Genomic DNA, 16,168 nt, shown 5'->3' on the forward strand with positions numbered 1-16,168 from the left:
ACCGTGTGTTTTAATTGCTTAAACTGTTTAGAATTTAAGATTAGGGCTGATGAAGACTTCAACACATTGTCTTCTCCCAGTTTATAAAGCAGCTCTATCGAGGTGTTTACACAGGAAGGGCAGGGAGCCCAAGTCAACTTGCTGAGGTTCTTCACTACAGACCCTTCACTCCATTAAACTACTCCAGTTTCTCTTCAGGGTATCAAGTTTAAGTACTAGAGGATTATTTTGCTCTAGGAATCTATGATGTAAAATAAACCAAATTCCATGTGAACTATGAATCTTTTCAGGCTTCAAAATAAAAGCTCTGGATTCCCCCCCCCGCCCCTTACAGAGTTTTAAATAACCCAATCAAAACAAAAGTAGTTAAGTTTTCAACAAGATAACAGCATAGATCATTTAACTGAGTAAAACTTGTACTCAAGTCCAAAAAAGTGCAGCTATTGCTGACACCACTACAATACACACATCTGGATCCAAGCAGTCACACACGGGCTAATCATTATGTCTGATGAAAACAATACAGAGATGGTCAGTGAGATGGATTATTATGGAAACACAGAGCTCAGATATGAATCCCAAAATGGTTTGGGTTGGAAGGGACCTTAAGGACCATCGCCTTCCAACCCCCTGCCGTGGGCAGAGACACCTTCCACTAGACCAGGTTGCTCTGAGACAGTAGAAGTGTTCCATCCAAAATCCCGCAGCCCATCTCAGACACGGACCTGCAGCAGCACTTCCTAAGGAAGACACAAAAATACTGTTCCTACTCAGGATCACTCAGGACAGGAGAGCTCAGAGATGCCCAGAGCAGAGCTGGAACAGCTCCTGAGCAGAGGGCACAGCCACACACAGCAACCAGCAGCCTCCCACTCGTCACCCAGTCTCACCCTGAGAAGCAACAGGAATAAGACCCCCCCCCAAAACCTAAGGAAAACCCAGACACAGAAAACCTACAATCTCATTTAAGACAAACTAAGAACGACTCATTTGTTATCTTTATTTTCCAATAGCACATTTAAACAACTTCTCAGGACTAACCTCCCGGGCCATTGTGGCCACACAAGAGAACATTTCCTAGGTTATACAGATCGCCTATGACAACACAAACACCGGCTGTGCTGCGGGACACAGAAGGGAAGTTGGGAAGGAGGCAGCTGGAGTTACACAGTGGCGCGATGGCAGCGCTGTGGGTGTCAGCGGAGGTCACAAACTGGGGCTCCTCGGTGGCACAAAAACAGGAGGGGGGGTTGTACACAAACAGCTTCGAACCGTTTCTTCTTAGAAACATTTAAAAGTCTAACAGGAGCTGGCCTAGAGACCCCTCCTGTGGCTACGAATGGTAGTTGCATGTCTAACACTGCCTTCAGAACCACCCCTCGTGTCTGTGCTAATTAAAACGCAACAAAATTGGACTTAGACATCAAAGCGTGCACTCGAGTGTTCCGTGGATGACGCCTAAAATGTGGCCATGCAGGATGTGAAGAACCAGCCACAGGACCTCTGAGAGTCCAAGTTCAGAGCAGCACAGCACATACTGTTCTTAGATTTCAGCAAAAGTTCTTCCCTGCAGTAAATACAAATTAAAACCAGAAAGCTCAAGTGCTTTCAAAGCGTCTCAGCTGACCAGCCCATGCAATTAGTTCCAAGATTTGAAGGAGCTGCTTCATTAAAAATCTGACTTAATTTCAGCAGTATCTCAAGACATGCAGATGCCAGACTGTGTGTGTTTATCAAAGTAGGACTTAAAAGCCCTTCCCTGAAGCACTTTAGGTGAATGTTTTATCTACTGATTCTAGAGGTGGGACCTGACTCGGAAATTTTAACAGAAATCAGAGATTAACAGCACAACTACCCATGTCAGAAAAGGAATCTCAGCAGTTCTCTAACTTTAAAAGCATTTGCCCTCTTAAAAATCAGAGATATAACTTGAATCACTTGAAACTATTACACAGCTCTTTCTGCCATCCTTTTGATGTGAGCGTGGATTTATTTTATCTACTGTAGGCAAGAAAAAAGAAAAGAAAAACGTAGCAGCTATTTGCCAGCTGCATATATTAAGTTTGCTTCCAATTCCACAGCTGGAAAGCCATCCTGCAGCTCTCAGCAGGTAAATCCACGCTCACTAATAGGAACTAGTGGTGTAAAAACGGACATTTGTGTTTTTTCTCCAACTCCATGACACCATCCTGAATACTTTCTCCCCTGGCAAGTGTGCCCTTGGCAAGGAGAGGCGAGCCAGGCACGTTTCTGGATGGGTGGAGTTTGGGGTAGGTCGTTTGGAGTTCTTTCTGTGAGTGCCACAGTGGTTGTAACAACCACCCCACCTGGTGCTCGAGCCCACAGCATCACTAATCCAACTCATTTAAGACTTCCACGGGAACAGAGAGGAAAATGGTGTATGTTCAGCACTGAAATCACTGCAGGATAAATTAGGAAAAAAAAAAACCTTCGAAAATCATAAATCTTTTTAGTTACAAGACTGGTAAGGCAAGTTATGAATAAACCCAAGATTTTGCTTTAGGATCACGTGTAAAAGTTGCCTCCATGGAAGCCTCTAGAGCAGGAAGCACAAGTGCTCAGTGGTGAGCTGCTCACACCACAGACCTACACTGTGTTTGATACTGAATTGCTATTTTGTACTTTCAAAAGCACCATGCACCATCAAAACAACCTGGGACACCTCCTTTCACCCACTGTCACAGAGGTTCTGCTAGAATTGAGACACCAGTTTGGGGTGAAAGCCCCAACACTTCTGTATCAGCACTGGAAGCACAAATGGGATATTTTCAGCCACGGGTGACCTCAATACAAACAAACTTCACACAGCAAGAGCCAGAAATGCTCAGCTCCCACTTGGGCTCCTGAAAACAAGCTGCCAGGTTAGCAGTGCCAAGCAGCTCCTAGTCAGGTGTTTCAGCAGGAAGCAGAGGCTGCTGAGCTTCTCGAATTCTGACTTGATGACAGGTTTATTTCTGCCTGACAGCAGGAGAATTGCACTGACAGGAAGGTGTTTGGAACAGTGAGAATCTTCAGATACACGAGAACTACAGAAAATTAAGCAGCCCGTTGATTTAAGGGGTGAAGCACTTTAAAGAATCCAACAACAAAGTTTTAAAGTTTAAAATAGTGAATTAAAAAGCAGGTACCATTCCACCATGTTATCTCAGAATAAAATCCTGCATTTTGAGAGCTGTTTAGAATTCTATTTATGTTCCATGTAGAAATACTGGTTTCCACCACAGAAAAGCCTCTTGAATACCTTTATGGCAGTTGTATAGGAACAAACATTTAAATTCCTTTCAGTGTAAACAACTTCCTATCTCGAATCCTCCAGAACACCAACATCTTCCAAATATCCTTTTGTTCAGGTCTAATAAGTTTCATCTAAGAGCAAATAATATTAGCAAATATTTTGTACCAGAAACTTAAAATCATAAACTGCTGTCATGTCTCGTTTCCCTATAGTGATTTCTGCTTTGCAGCAAACTTCCTCGCAGGGACTCGCCGATATCCTCATCCTTTTGGGAAGAACAGTTCTTATTTCCTCATTTAACAGACAGCACCAGCTACACTGGCCATATGCAAATTCTCTACATTATGATTTGCTTAAACTCCACCCCTCTGCCCCCACCACACATATAAATCTGCACTTCGAGCCAACTTTAAATACAGAATAATGAACCAGTAATTATCTTGTAAGTGAACCAACACTAGTTTGTATTCTTCCCTGAATAACACTTTTTTTTTTTTTGCAGAAGAGGACTGCTACAGAAACACAGCAACATTCAAACCCTTTAAAACAAAAGGTAGATTATTTAATGCATTAACGATGTTAATCTGAAGATAAATAAATCCACAACAGACTTTTAAGTTTCTTTTGAGATTTCCTTTTCTTTGCAGAGAATATTTCTGATATTATACAGTACTGAGAGGGTGTTCTTTTATTTTCTTAATGTCCAGGTGAAAAGCAAAGCTCAGTTCTCTCTGCTCTCTTCGTGGAACTCCTCAATGCCCTATTCCAGGCGTGATTCTTTCATAAGCTTTTACTTGAAAGCGGAGTGGTGAGCAACATTAATTTCAAGAATAACTGGATGGTTTGGTCCCTGAGTCATCTTCTTGAGAGCCCATACTCTGAAAGGGAGAGAGTTAGTTCTGTTCAGAAACAGGCCTGAAGGTTTGAGAATGACAGTTCTTTGAAGTTAACAGCTAGGAAAATAAGGTGCATGTGAAAATAACATGCACTTCTTTCTGACTGAAATCCCTACAGGATTAATTAGGACAAAACCCCTTCAAAAATCATAAGTATCTTTATGGTGGTTCATGATGTTTATGCACATATTATTATTAATAATGTGGAATATTAACACTGTAAATAACATTCACTAGAACATACTCACTGCACTGAATGAATCTCTCACATACTCTTACAGGAAATCAAAATCAATTACCTTCTGCACAAACTGAGGGTTCACAGTGATCTCTTGATCCATGGCTTTCAGTCGTTCATCAAGCTCTATACATTTCAGCATCTTAAAAACATACATTAAGGTGATTACTTTGTCCAGTCTGGACATGATCTTCAAGACATTTCATGGCTGTGCCATGCAGAACCAGTAACTTCTGCCACTGCTAAAGTTCCACGTCAAAATATTCTCATCCCTCATCTCCCAAACAAAAGTGTCAGACCATTTTTAATCCCTTAATTTGATCCATGTCTTCTAACAATCCTTCTTAAGGTCACTGATAGACAGTCCCTTGAGGATCACCCACAGGCAGGCTATTGACAGCCAGTGGAAGGGATGCTTGAAGTCTAAAACTCTCAAAACAATCTTTCTAATCCATTCAATTCAAGGATCTTCACATCGCCAACAGCAAGCAGCCAGTCCCCTGAAACAGCTCAGGCTGTGCAGGACACAAGAGAGAATGTACTGACAGTAACTATGAATGTAAAACCTTTAAATACTGGTACTGTGAAATAGTCAAATAATGACTCACAGTCCTCAATCTCTACATCTATAGTTACCTACACTGGCTTCTCTGTTTACAGACTAAGGCTCTTTGGTCAGTATTCCAAAAGCAGTTAAAGATTTACCTCCTGATCAATGTTATGAAGCATAGCTGGATTGTTATATTTTTCAGGATTATCATGGAAACAGACCATACCATCTTTCTGATTAATACTTGCAAAGATTTCACCATCTTCTATCTGAAATGAGAGAGGATTTAATGTGAGTTATCACCAAGAACCGAATTTCAGGTAACTATAACACACACATTCCTTGTGGAATAATCTTTAACTTGGCTGCTTTTACTTTTTAACAGCTTCCCAGAGACACATAATTCACACAGTAGGTGGACGTCAGCTTTTTAGATATTTTGAGAACAGTCTAAACACCACAGCAGACTGACAGCATTTCCTCCACCCTGAAAAAGAACAACTCAGACCATGTACTGCCAACCCAAACACTAATTTTAGCACAGTTTAGCCAAGTCATAGGTCTTACCATGTGGAGGACGTATTTTTCTGCTTCTTGGGGCCCCGACAGCTGCACTCGACTTGCCATGTCTTGTAATGACAATGTTAAAAACGTCTGAAATTCACAAAGTATCAAATTGTTACAATCAGATGTTAAGAATTTTCCCTGTCAATCCTCTGTAGCCTAAGTAATCTTATTTTGAAAGTCTGATGGGAAGAAACAAGTGTAACACGTAGTTATTAAGGGACCATGAGTCAGCTCTTCCTCCAAAGACATGAATTTGTTACACTGTGCACTTATGGGGTCATTACCCATTTCTGCAATTCCTTTTTACCCTGCACAGTCCTGACCGCATCCCTCCCCTTTTTACATGAAAAAGGTGACTGTCCATCCCTTGAATTTCCTTGAAGACATGCCTATATTGCTTTCCTTCTGAGGTTTGGATTAATCCAATCTCTCAGGTGAAGGAGCACATCACTCCACTGCTTCTGTTTTCTCCTTTTATTTCAGACACTTCCAAAATCTGTCCTATTCACTCACTCTTCCCTAATGAAGTAGCCTGTAAAGTCCAGCTTTACCATTCTGTGAATAGAGATGAAGGTCACTGGGTTACACTGCTCACTGTTTTGGTTATGTATGAAAACCTCGTGGGCAAATGCCTCTGACAGATGGACTGAATCACCTTTTAAATAATGCATAAGTAGCCAAGTGAATTGCTTTTCTATGTAAAGCATTTTAGTCTCATTTGCTTCAGACACAAACCTCAGTTTTAGTCATTTCTCTGCCACATCATCATTTTGCTCTAAATGGAACATATTTTAGAGATACACTCTTAGAGGAAAACCACTCATAATTTCTCTTACCTTGGTTAGCCTCTGAATATTCTTTTTGTAGAGAGATGACAAGCATTGCTTAACCAGCCCCATATTGTTATCCCTTGTGAATGTTTCACTGTGTTTGTTCACCAGATTTCGAAGCTCCGAGGGTTTATTGGTTGAATAAACTTGCGCTAATTCGTGGTAAGCATTGCTAAGAGGCTGCAATTAGAAAAATGAAAACCCTTCTTAAAGAACAGTGTTCACCCAGCACCACAAAACCTGGTCAGAGCTTTAACATTAGAAGCCATGCAGGCAGAGAAGTAAATTTAAGTAGCTTGAGCATTTCTCATAAGAAATACAAGATGCCCATACGTGGCTTTATGGCAATGACACATCCTCATACACTAAATCTTTATTACTGCAGTATAAGATTTAATAAACATCATTCAAGGATTCTGTGTGACAGTTTTACTTTCAGCAGTCTGAAAAAAACTCCCTTAGCTGACCAGCACAAGAAGAAAGCTGAGTTTGAGGTAAGTAGGATATTGCACAGTCACTGCCCACCCATGAGATTTGTTTTGCCCTCTAAGACACTCATCCTTGACCGCGATGTGTCACAGCATGGAAAACAGACACTCAGGGTCAAACTAGTTCACCTAAATCACCTTAAAATGGTTTGAGCTTGCTTATTAGAATCTGAAGTTAGAAGATTTGTGGAACTCTCCAAAAGTTTGGTCACAAATCAGCAAACTCAGTGTTAAATAAGAACTAATTAACTGTGTGTTATTTACATAGGATAAGAACTCTCTCACTAGCAGTTTTGTCTCCCACCCTACACCTCTTTCTCTGAATGCCTACAGACTCCAGACTTGCAGCTTTTTCAGAAGCTTTTATTCTCTAAAAAGCTGGAGTTTGGGAATAAACTGTTTAACATTTTGTACTTCAATTAGATGAAGTACAGGTTGAATATTTTCCCAAGGACACTGCATCTTGAAAGCCAGGTGAAATCTGAGTATTTCTAAAATTCTAACATAAAAAGCTATAAAGGGATGTGTAGTAGCAGTGAAGAGAATATTGGTGACTACTACTCAACCCTGAAGTTCTTCCAAATTTAAATTTAAAAACCTGTATCACCAATATCACAGAATAATGGAATGGTTTGGGTTGGAAGGGACCTTAAAGGTCATTGAGTTCCAACCCCTGCCATGGGCAGGGACACCTTCCACTATCCCAGGTTGCTCCAAGCCCTGTCCAACCTGGCCTTGGACACTTCCAGGGATGGGGCAGCCACAGCTTCCCTGGGCAACTTGTTCCAACGCCAGAACAACACAGTTTGCTTGTAACAGATGCAGAAATTGCCAAACAATCTTTTCCTGCTGTATACTGGAAAGGCAGCATGGGGTTGTACTCTGGCAGACTGTGAATTATTTCTCATGATCTCCAATGTTAAACAGCACCATCAAATGAGGGTAGAAAAAAAAAATCATTTACAAATTCAGATTTGTTGTTCTACTATTTAGCTGTATTCACAAGACTTACCTTAATGAATCTACCAACTATCTGAGAAGTGTATTTTGGTAGCTGCTGAACTTTGCCAAGTAGTATCAAAGAAACTAGGATATACTTTTTATATGATTCCAACATAATATGACTGACTGCCATGGCTGGAGTAGTTATTGCCTAAGCAAGAAAGAAAGAAACAGAACAGAAATTAAGTATACTTACTGGTAGATCCTGCTAGCTACTGCATTAATAAAAATCTCAGTTTCAACCTGCATGCAGAAAGGACACAATGACATATGAAATTCTCCTTTGAGCATTGAAGCTTAACTAACTTCTGTCAAAATTAATTATCCAAAAATACCCCCAAAAAAGGGAAATTTTATACAAGCTACTCAAAACATTTCACGTTATAGTGATGCCTACCTTAAAGTAATCCTGTTCAGATTGAATCAAAACTTCTTTCCTTGGTGTATATCTAAAGTTGTACCAGAAATCACCTGCAGCTACTTGTTAACCAGGAACGATTAAACAGTTCCCATGGAACCTGGATTTACACCAATCCCTAAAGAGGTTTTATAAAGCTATTACATCATCAAATCTCATATTTAGGTATGAAAGAGGTCTGCAGAGTAGGGAAAGGGGATTTTAGTTTGCTATGATACTGAAACTTCTCAAGAGCTGACCCTTGTTTACAGAAAAGAAAAATGCTGCACCAGCTTATTTTGCACATTTACAGCACTTTCCCCATACACAGAGTTTTCACAGTTTTGCTATTTTCTTTTCTTTCCCTGAGAAAATAAAAATCAGAAAATACTGTAGTAGCCTGGAAGAAGTGTAAAAATCAAATAAAATTAGCAAAGGCCTTAGCAAAACCTGGACTATTTTTTAAGCAAACACAAAATTGTGTGTCAGCCTGTGACCCATTTCTCTGCTGCAGTTCTAAGCACGCAGCTGAAAAATATTTATAGTGAGATAAATTTAACATCACCCTTTGAGCTGCACAGCTTCATGGTGCAATAAGGCTGTAAGAGGCCTTCTTAAAGGAAAACACCTCTAAAGGCAGTTTGCTTGTGACAATTCAGAGGTGCTGTGTTCTCTCAGCCCTATTACACATCTACTTTTGCCTTTCCACTGATCACGCTCCAGACTTACCACACTTCATTTAGAGTTACCTGTTCATAAAAGTAGAGTGCTCTTTCAAAGTTCTTTAGCCCAGTGTATATCATCCCACCATAGTAGTAGTAGCATAAAAAGTGCTTCGCATCATATGCCCCATTCTCTTTACAAATATCCATCATGTCCACATCTAGATACGGGAGGGCAGGTTTAAAGCATTTTGCTAACAAACAGAGCTACAAGAAAATAAATCAAGTTTTCATAAATTAGCCATTTCCATTCAGATTTCCATGAGGAAGAAGTCGAAACTAAATTAATCAGTACTATTTACTAAATATCACAGGTGAAAAAACAGAGCGTGTCAGTAGTGCTGTAACACAGTTTATTCATTGTATCATGGTTGAAACCCCTTAGCACAGATTATGAACTGTTATAAATTATCTGACTCCTAGAGAAATTAAACTTTGACAAAGCTGCTTGAAACTCCAGGCCTGCCAAACTACTGTGCTGGCAGCACTAAATATTGCTCTAAACATTGCTGTCCAACCCCAACTCCCAGGAGCCAAGAACGAGACAGGAGTGCAAATCCAGGCCAAAGACACTGAGACAAACATGTCTTTTGTCAGAGCTGAGCAGACAGTAGCGGGATATTACAGTGATATTCCTAAAATAAGCTGTGGGTGACTTTCAGCCCACAAAGAAGGGATGTCAAAGCACTTTCAGAAGTCATCAACAAAACCAAAGATCTGGGGATATGCACTGAATATTTAAAATTAATAATTATTCTGTATGTCAGATTTGGACTTTATTTCAGTCTATCATATTATTTACTACTGGAAAAAAACGCCAAAACAGTTGAAAAGCCATTTTTACATTGCAATATGTGAGCATGCATTTCCTCGAAGGGTTATAGATATTTTAAAAGCTTTTAGTGGCACAAAAAGCCCTTAAGCTCCCCTTACCTGGCAGAGATCTGCGTGTATTGAGGTCAGCTGGTTTGTGTTCATCTGCATCTTGTCTATGGCTTGTCTGAGAATGCTAATTCCTCGCAGGGGCTGTCAGAAATTACATCTCTTTCAGATAATTTCTCATAGATGGCAGCACATTGGATCTTATGTTGACACTTACAAATGAAAAATAACACTAATTGACAGGTTCCATTAGGTAGTAGTTTATTTGAGGTTCCCTTTTTGTAGGATACTGCAGTCTCTCAATAAATAGAATTCTTGATCTCTGCTTCTACCTCTGGCCAGATTTCACTAAAGTGGCCTGAAAAAGTCAGTATCTTAGCAACAAAACCACTGGTCAAATATTTCTTAATCAAGTTTCCTGTACATTTTAAGGCATCTCATTAAGACCATTACATAACACCAGTGAGAATAACACCAAATCTAGTATCACTGGCTCACCAGTGCTAATAATTTTTGCAGCTCTCTCCTACTCACGCACACATCACCTGAAGACCACTCTTGGTACCACAGATTTAATAGTTTGTGTGACAGAGCATGCTTTTAAGTGACTCTCCTCCCAAAATATTTATCTTCCTTCTGTTTTCCTTAAAGAAACCTTAAAATCTTGGGTTTGTTCATTACCTCTCAGTAGACTGAACCACTAAGTAGCTGCACAGAAATATTTAATGTGAAGTTAGTGGCAAGTCTTTATTGAGTAAGAGACTGGTAACATCCCCTTTAAGCCTTGGATATGTAGTAGCTTATTTGTAGTAGATGATACTTGCTCACCTGTTTTCTCTCCACAAGGGCATTTGTTAACTGGTGGCACAGGCCAGCAACTAAATACAGTAAAAAAACAAACAAAAAAACCACCACAGTGAAAAATCAGTAACACCAAACTATCCAAAAAAATATACATAAAGTCTGAAATTAACTTACAAGTGTCTGTTGCATATCTAATGTGTTCTCCATTACAAGTGCTGATAAAAAGCTGCACCTGTGAGAATAATGTTTCGAAGTCAGGGATGCTGGGCATAGAAAACTTCACAAACCTGAAACACAGAAACGAAGGGTTTAGCACTTAATGTCTAGAGGTTAATAAAAAAGCTGCATCTTCATTGCTAAGTCTCTGCACACAGGTGCTTGCAAACAAATCTGAACTGTTTATGACAGCTGGTGTTAAGATTTCCCCAGGAGTTGCACAACATTTGAAAACACTTTTCCATGCACACTCCAATTCTCAATTTAGTGCAAACTACAATTTAGAACAAACTATGGTAAAATCATTTTACCTGGTACAATGGTTAAATCATAACAGAAACACTGATGAATTTTAATACTCAGCCACACAACTTCCCTGGACACTTCTGCCTATCCTGCAGCCACCTCCTACTTGAAGGTGTTCAGGAGTTCTCAACTATTAAATTATTGGATGTTTCTCTCTTGTTAGGAGCCCTTTCCCTTCAGTTCCAGTTTCTCTCCATCTCTGGTGGTTCCTGAGCATCTGTGGGCTGTAGCCTTGCAAAATGCATTTTTACAAGGTGCTTGTGAATTGTAACATCAAGTACATTATCTCCATGTGTTACAGTATTGTGTCTCAAAAGGGTAATAGAACAAATACTAGAATTCTGATCTTTCCCTTAAAAGACAGTTTTAAAACAATAGTGGAACCTGCAGATACTTCACTTGCAGTCAGGTACAGCCAGTTTGAACTTCAGGGCCTCACCTCAGCACCCCCAGGGCAGTTCAAGCATTATCTTGACCTACAGACAGCAGCAAGAGCCTCAGTGCTGTCCAGAGACAAACCCCCAGGAACGATGAGAAACCCCACGTTCCACTGGAATAAAACATCTCGCTCCGTGTTTACAGTTCAACACACTAATGCCCTGAAAATCAAGTTTTAAAAGCTAATTTTATAACTTTTTGCTGAACACATATGGAAAACACTTATAATAGAATCAAAGAATGGTTTGAGCAGGAAGGGACCTTAAAGATTGTCCAGTTCCACCCTCCTGCCATGAGCAGGGACACCTTCCACTAGACCAGGCTGCTCCAAGCCCTGTCCAACCCCAGCAGCAGAAAATATGTATGTTTTATAAAAATGTATGTTTTATAAAAACATACACGGGAGAAAGAAATACAGCCTGAGGGAAAATGACCCCCCACATCTTACCATTTTACAGTAATGGGATTTACATGCTTCAAAGGTTTTTTTCCTTTGAAAATACAAATTTGCCTTGGTATTTTCATTACTAAAACGTGCACCACTGAAGGAAACCAACCCACTGTAAAAAATGCAGATTGAAAACACTTGTGTCCAAAAGAAGAACATTTGGCTGACAATTCAGCACGTTGCCTGGAGTTTTAATATTAAGATATTTAATTAAAAGCAAGCAACACTTACAAGACAGCAAGAACCCCTAATGAGTGTTCCTGCACATCCAGGGCACCGAGCACTGTATCCAGATGGGAAAGATTTTTTGCTAGCAGCTCTCCACTTTTATTGATCAGTTCACAAAGCTGGGTCATTTGCCCTGAAATACAAAGAGCATCGTTGTCAAACTCTAATTAGAGAACACTCCATATTCCCATCCCTCATTACAACCCTATGTAACCTCAGGAAATAGTAGGATCACCTCAAGATTTAATTTCCTTTAATACAATAGGCATTAGTTTTCAACCCACCACATGTTGTGTTTTTTTTTAATAAAACATACATCAGAGCTTGTTCCTTGCTGCTCCTCAAGCCCTACCCACCATTCAGGTCTGCTCATAAGCATTTTTTTGAACATTAAAGATACAACTGAGTACCTACAACAAAAGGATGTAAAAACCTGTCCTTAAATTTACTTTGTATAATTAAACCCACAACATTTTCTATTTGCATGAAACATTTCTAGTTTAATCAGGAAGGTCTGGTAAGCCCAAAAGTTCTTATGAAGAAAGCAGATCCATTCTCATGAACTGCTTTCAAACTATTCCTCCCCACCAATTAATTGAATAAATTAAAACTACGCCCTTTTGAAGCAGAGTATTGTTTCAATGGTCAATCCTTGGAGATTAGAGAGAAAAAACAAATGTTCTCTCACCGTTGCAAAAGTGTTCATAAAATGAGGAATAATGCCTCCACCCAGAAAGATTTACATTATCCTCAGTTCTATGGCCTTTTCCTTTGAAAAAGGAAAACCAGGGAAGACCCAGACAGAGGGATCAAGAAGTTCCCAATAAGAGACCAGAGCCCAAGAATGCTGGAAACCCACCTCCAAAACTGCTCTCTCCACACAGAATTAAATCTTCAGGCATATGCATGGGAAGGAACAGGGCTTGTAAAACTCTCTGTGGCTTGATAATGGTATTCAAGCACTGCAAAACCTTAGTTCTGGTAGAGCAATTCATCCACTCTACAGTTCTATCATTCCTCTAAAAAACAATATGAAAAACCTCCTCAAAACAGGCTCTGAGCAACACGGTCTAGTGGAAGGGGTCCCTGCCCTTGGCACAGGGTGGGACGAGATGAGCTTTAACATCCCTTCCAACCCAAACCACTCTGGGATTCTGGGATCCATCCCTGTACACACACACACTGAACAACTTAGTCTAAGTAGAAATTCCCACACCAGGCCCAACTAAATGTCCCTTTATGTCACCTCTCAGGCAGCCAAATGCTGACAGCCAGAAACCACCACAAGTACACATGTTCTGTGTGCTCTCATGTCCTCCAGATGCCTGTCTGGGTCTGGATTTACTTTCACAGAATCACAGGATGGTTTGGTTTGGAAGGGACATGAAAGATCATCTCATTCCACCCCCCTGCCATGGGCAGGGACACCTTCCACTAGCCCAGGTTGCTCCAAACCCCATCCAACCTGGCCTTGGACATTTCCAGGGATGGGGCAGCTACAGCTTCTCTGGGCAACCTCTGCCAGGGCCTCATCACCCTCACAGTCAAGAGTTTCTTCCCAATATCCCATCTAACCCTGCCCTCTATCAGTGTGAAGCCATTCCCCCTTGTCCTGTCACTCCAGGCCCTTGTAAATGGTCCCAGTCCATCTTTCTTGTCGGCCCCTTCAAGTACTGGAAGGCCACAATTAGGTCACCCCGGAGCCTTCTCTTTTCCAGGCTGAACAATCCCAGCTCTCCCAGTCTTTCCTCACAGCAGAGCTGCTCCATCTCTCTAATCATCTTGGTGGCCTCCTTTGGACTCTCTCCAAGAGGCTGATGTCCTTCCTGTGCTGAGAACTTTCTCACAGAGAATGCCTACCTGGCTCATCCCTAATGGGAGAACTTCCATAAAACCAAACAGTCTCTTCTCGAGCCTTTCGCATCCCCAAAACCTCATGACAGAAAGTTCTCCAGCTCAACTACAGGTGTATGAAGAACCCTCTTCCACTTGGTTTGTACCTGCATCTTGTAGGTTTAATTTAGCTCTTACACGTGATATCCCCAGTAAAAATACTCTATATTTAACATGTTAAACCAAAGTCAGAAAAAGCTGGAACTCCACCCAAGAACTGCCAGAGATAAAACTTGGGACCACAGAGGAAAGCATCAATTTTTGATCAATTCTGGAGATCAAACATTCCAGGTAGAGGAACACTCAGGACCCATCAACATAGAGGGAAAGTTCAAGAACCAGGAAACACTGTGCCCACACATAGAAAAATTAGGAGTTTGGCAGTGAAACTAAGGAATTCTAACCGTGGCTATTTAAACACTTTCTGAACACGTGGTTACGGTCTCAGACCTGTCATACTGTTCCATAGTGGTTCAGGACTCTCTGTCCATGCTCTGCTTGAAAATGTAGAGCATGGACGCTTGGACCCTTCAGAACCGTATTTTAAACCACCCACTTATCACAGCCTGCCCGTTCGTCAGGGAGGTGACAGGCTGGGCTATAAAATCCCAGTCAAAGACCCCGCAGTGCCCGCTCCTCCCCCTGGTTTAAAGGCTCAGATTTGGCGCTGGTGCTAAAACCACCCCCTGGGAGAACCGGGAGGGCACCGCCGGCCCCTCGTGGCCTGTCACACGCCCGGGACCCCTCCGGGGCCGCCCCGGATTAACCTGCGCACGGTCGCCGCAGACCCTGCGGGTGCAGAGCCCGAATGAACCCCGGGCCGGGCCCCGGGGATGCGGCGCCGCGGCCCCGCGCCTGAGGGAGCGCCGTGCGAGCGGGCAGGCCCCGGCCCGCCCCCTCCCGCCCCGCCGCCACCCGCGCGCGGCCCGGCGGGCTCCCCCGGCCGCCGCCACCCGCGCGCGGCCCGGCGGGCTCCCCCGGCCGCCGCCGCCCTCCCGCGGCCCCGCGGGCTCCCGCGGTGCCCCCGGTGTCCCCCCGTGCGCCTCACCCTGGGCCGAGAGCTGCCGGACGCTGTTGACGAACTGCTCCAGGGCCGACGCCATCTTGGCGGCTCGCGCCGCGGCCGCGCGCGCGGGAGGGAGAGAGGGGCGGAGCCCGGGGTGTGTGAGGGGAGGGGGCGTGGGGGGGAAGAGCGGCGCGCGCCGGGAGCCGCCGCCGCCGCCGGCCAATGAGGGGCCGCCGCGGGCGCCGCGCACCGCCCGCCGCCGCGCGCCGCTCGCGCCGCCTCTCGCGAGAGGTGCGGTCGCCGTGGCAACCGCCGGCCTCGCGTCAGGAGGCGCGGGAGGGGCCGTGACTCAGCAGGGCCGGAGGGGGGGAGGTGGTGACGTCATCGGCGTCACCTCCGCGCGACTCGGGGACCCCCCGCGACACCGGAACCGTCGCGACATGGGGACCATCGCGACAGGGGGACCTTCGCCATACGGTCAAGCCCTCCCGAGTGCTGGCACTGCACGAGAAGTGCAGATTTAATCCCTCTTGTCCCTTGGGAACGTGGTGGTTGTCCTCTGATTCCGTGTAATGTTCGCCCGGATATCGGGGAACGGGGTTTGAATCCCGCTGGTTGACTCGGTTTATATACGTGGGAGTGTGTTTTCCATCCCTCGGGAGCTGCTGCAGGCAGGGAACGTGTCAGTGCTTCAGTATCCATGGAGATGATGGAAGCCTGTGTGGAGATCACTGAATTATAGACCATCCTGAGCTGGAAGTGTTGAAAATGATACAACCTTTCCAATATTTTTAGTGGCTTTAATGAAACCCTTTAATTAGTTGGTTTAGCTTACGTGTTAGGCCTTAAATCACTTTTAGCCAGCATACAGCAAAAAGTTGTCATAAGGCAACTTTTGCAAAACGACAGCTTGGGAAAAGTACAAAACCTGTATGTTTTGTTAAAAGTTAACCTTTAATGAACAAAGCCTGTGAGAGAGAAATGCGTTGTTGAAACTGGAC

General features: G+C 43.0%; 1 protein-coding gene across 2 annotated transcripts; it reads right to left on the reverse strand.

Annotated features, from left to right (window-relative positions):
* Positions 1-984: 984 nt before the first annotated feature.
* Positions 985-15,339, reverse strand: COPS3 (COP9 signalosome subunit 3). Of its 2 annotated transcripts, none has more exons than XM_032703802.1 (12): positions 15,210-15,339; positions 12,272-12,401; positions 10,807-10,919; positions 10,657-10,706; positions 9,880-9,972; positions 8,974-9,153; positions 7,838-7,978; positions 6,344-6,517; positions 5,508-5,594; positions 5,096-5,209; positions 4,452-4,532; positions 985-4,134 (listed from the first exon to the last, which is right to left on the reverse strand). In XM_032703802.1, the coding sequence occupies exons 1-12, from the start codon at positions 15,262-15,264 to the stop codon at positions 4,081-4,083; spliced, it is 1,272 nt and encodes a 423-aa protein (XP_032559693.1). In that variant the 5' UTR covers positions 15,265-15,339; the 3' UTR covers positions 985-4,080. The 2 variants fall into 2 exon arrangements, with proteins under 2 accessions (XP_032559693.1, XP_032559694.1); XM_032703803.1 differs by having other exon boundaries at positions 9,880-10,040; positions 15,210-15,264.
* Between the last annotated feature and the right edge of the window lie 829 nt (positions 15,340-16,168).

This window comes from Chiroxiphia lanceolata, chromosome 16 (assembly GCF_009829145.1).
Source record: "Chiroxiphia lanceolata isolate bChiLan1 chromosome 16, bChiLan1.pri, whole genome shotgun sequence".
Classification (NCBI taxonomy): domain Eukaryota; kingdom Metazoa; phylum Chordata; class Aves; order Passeriformes; family Pipridae; genus Chiroxiphia; species Chiroxiphia lanceolata.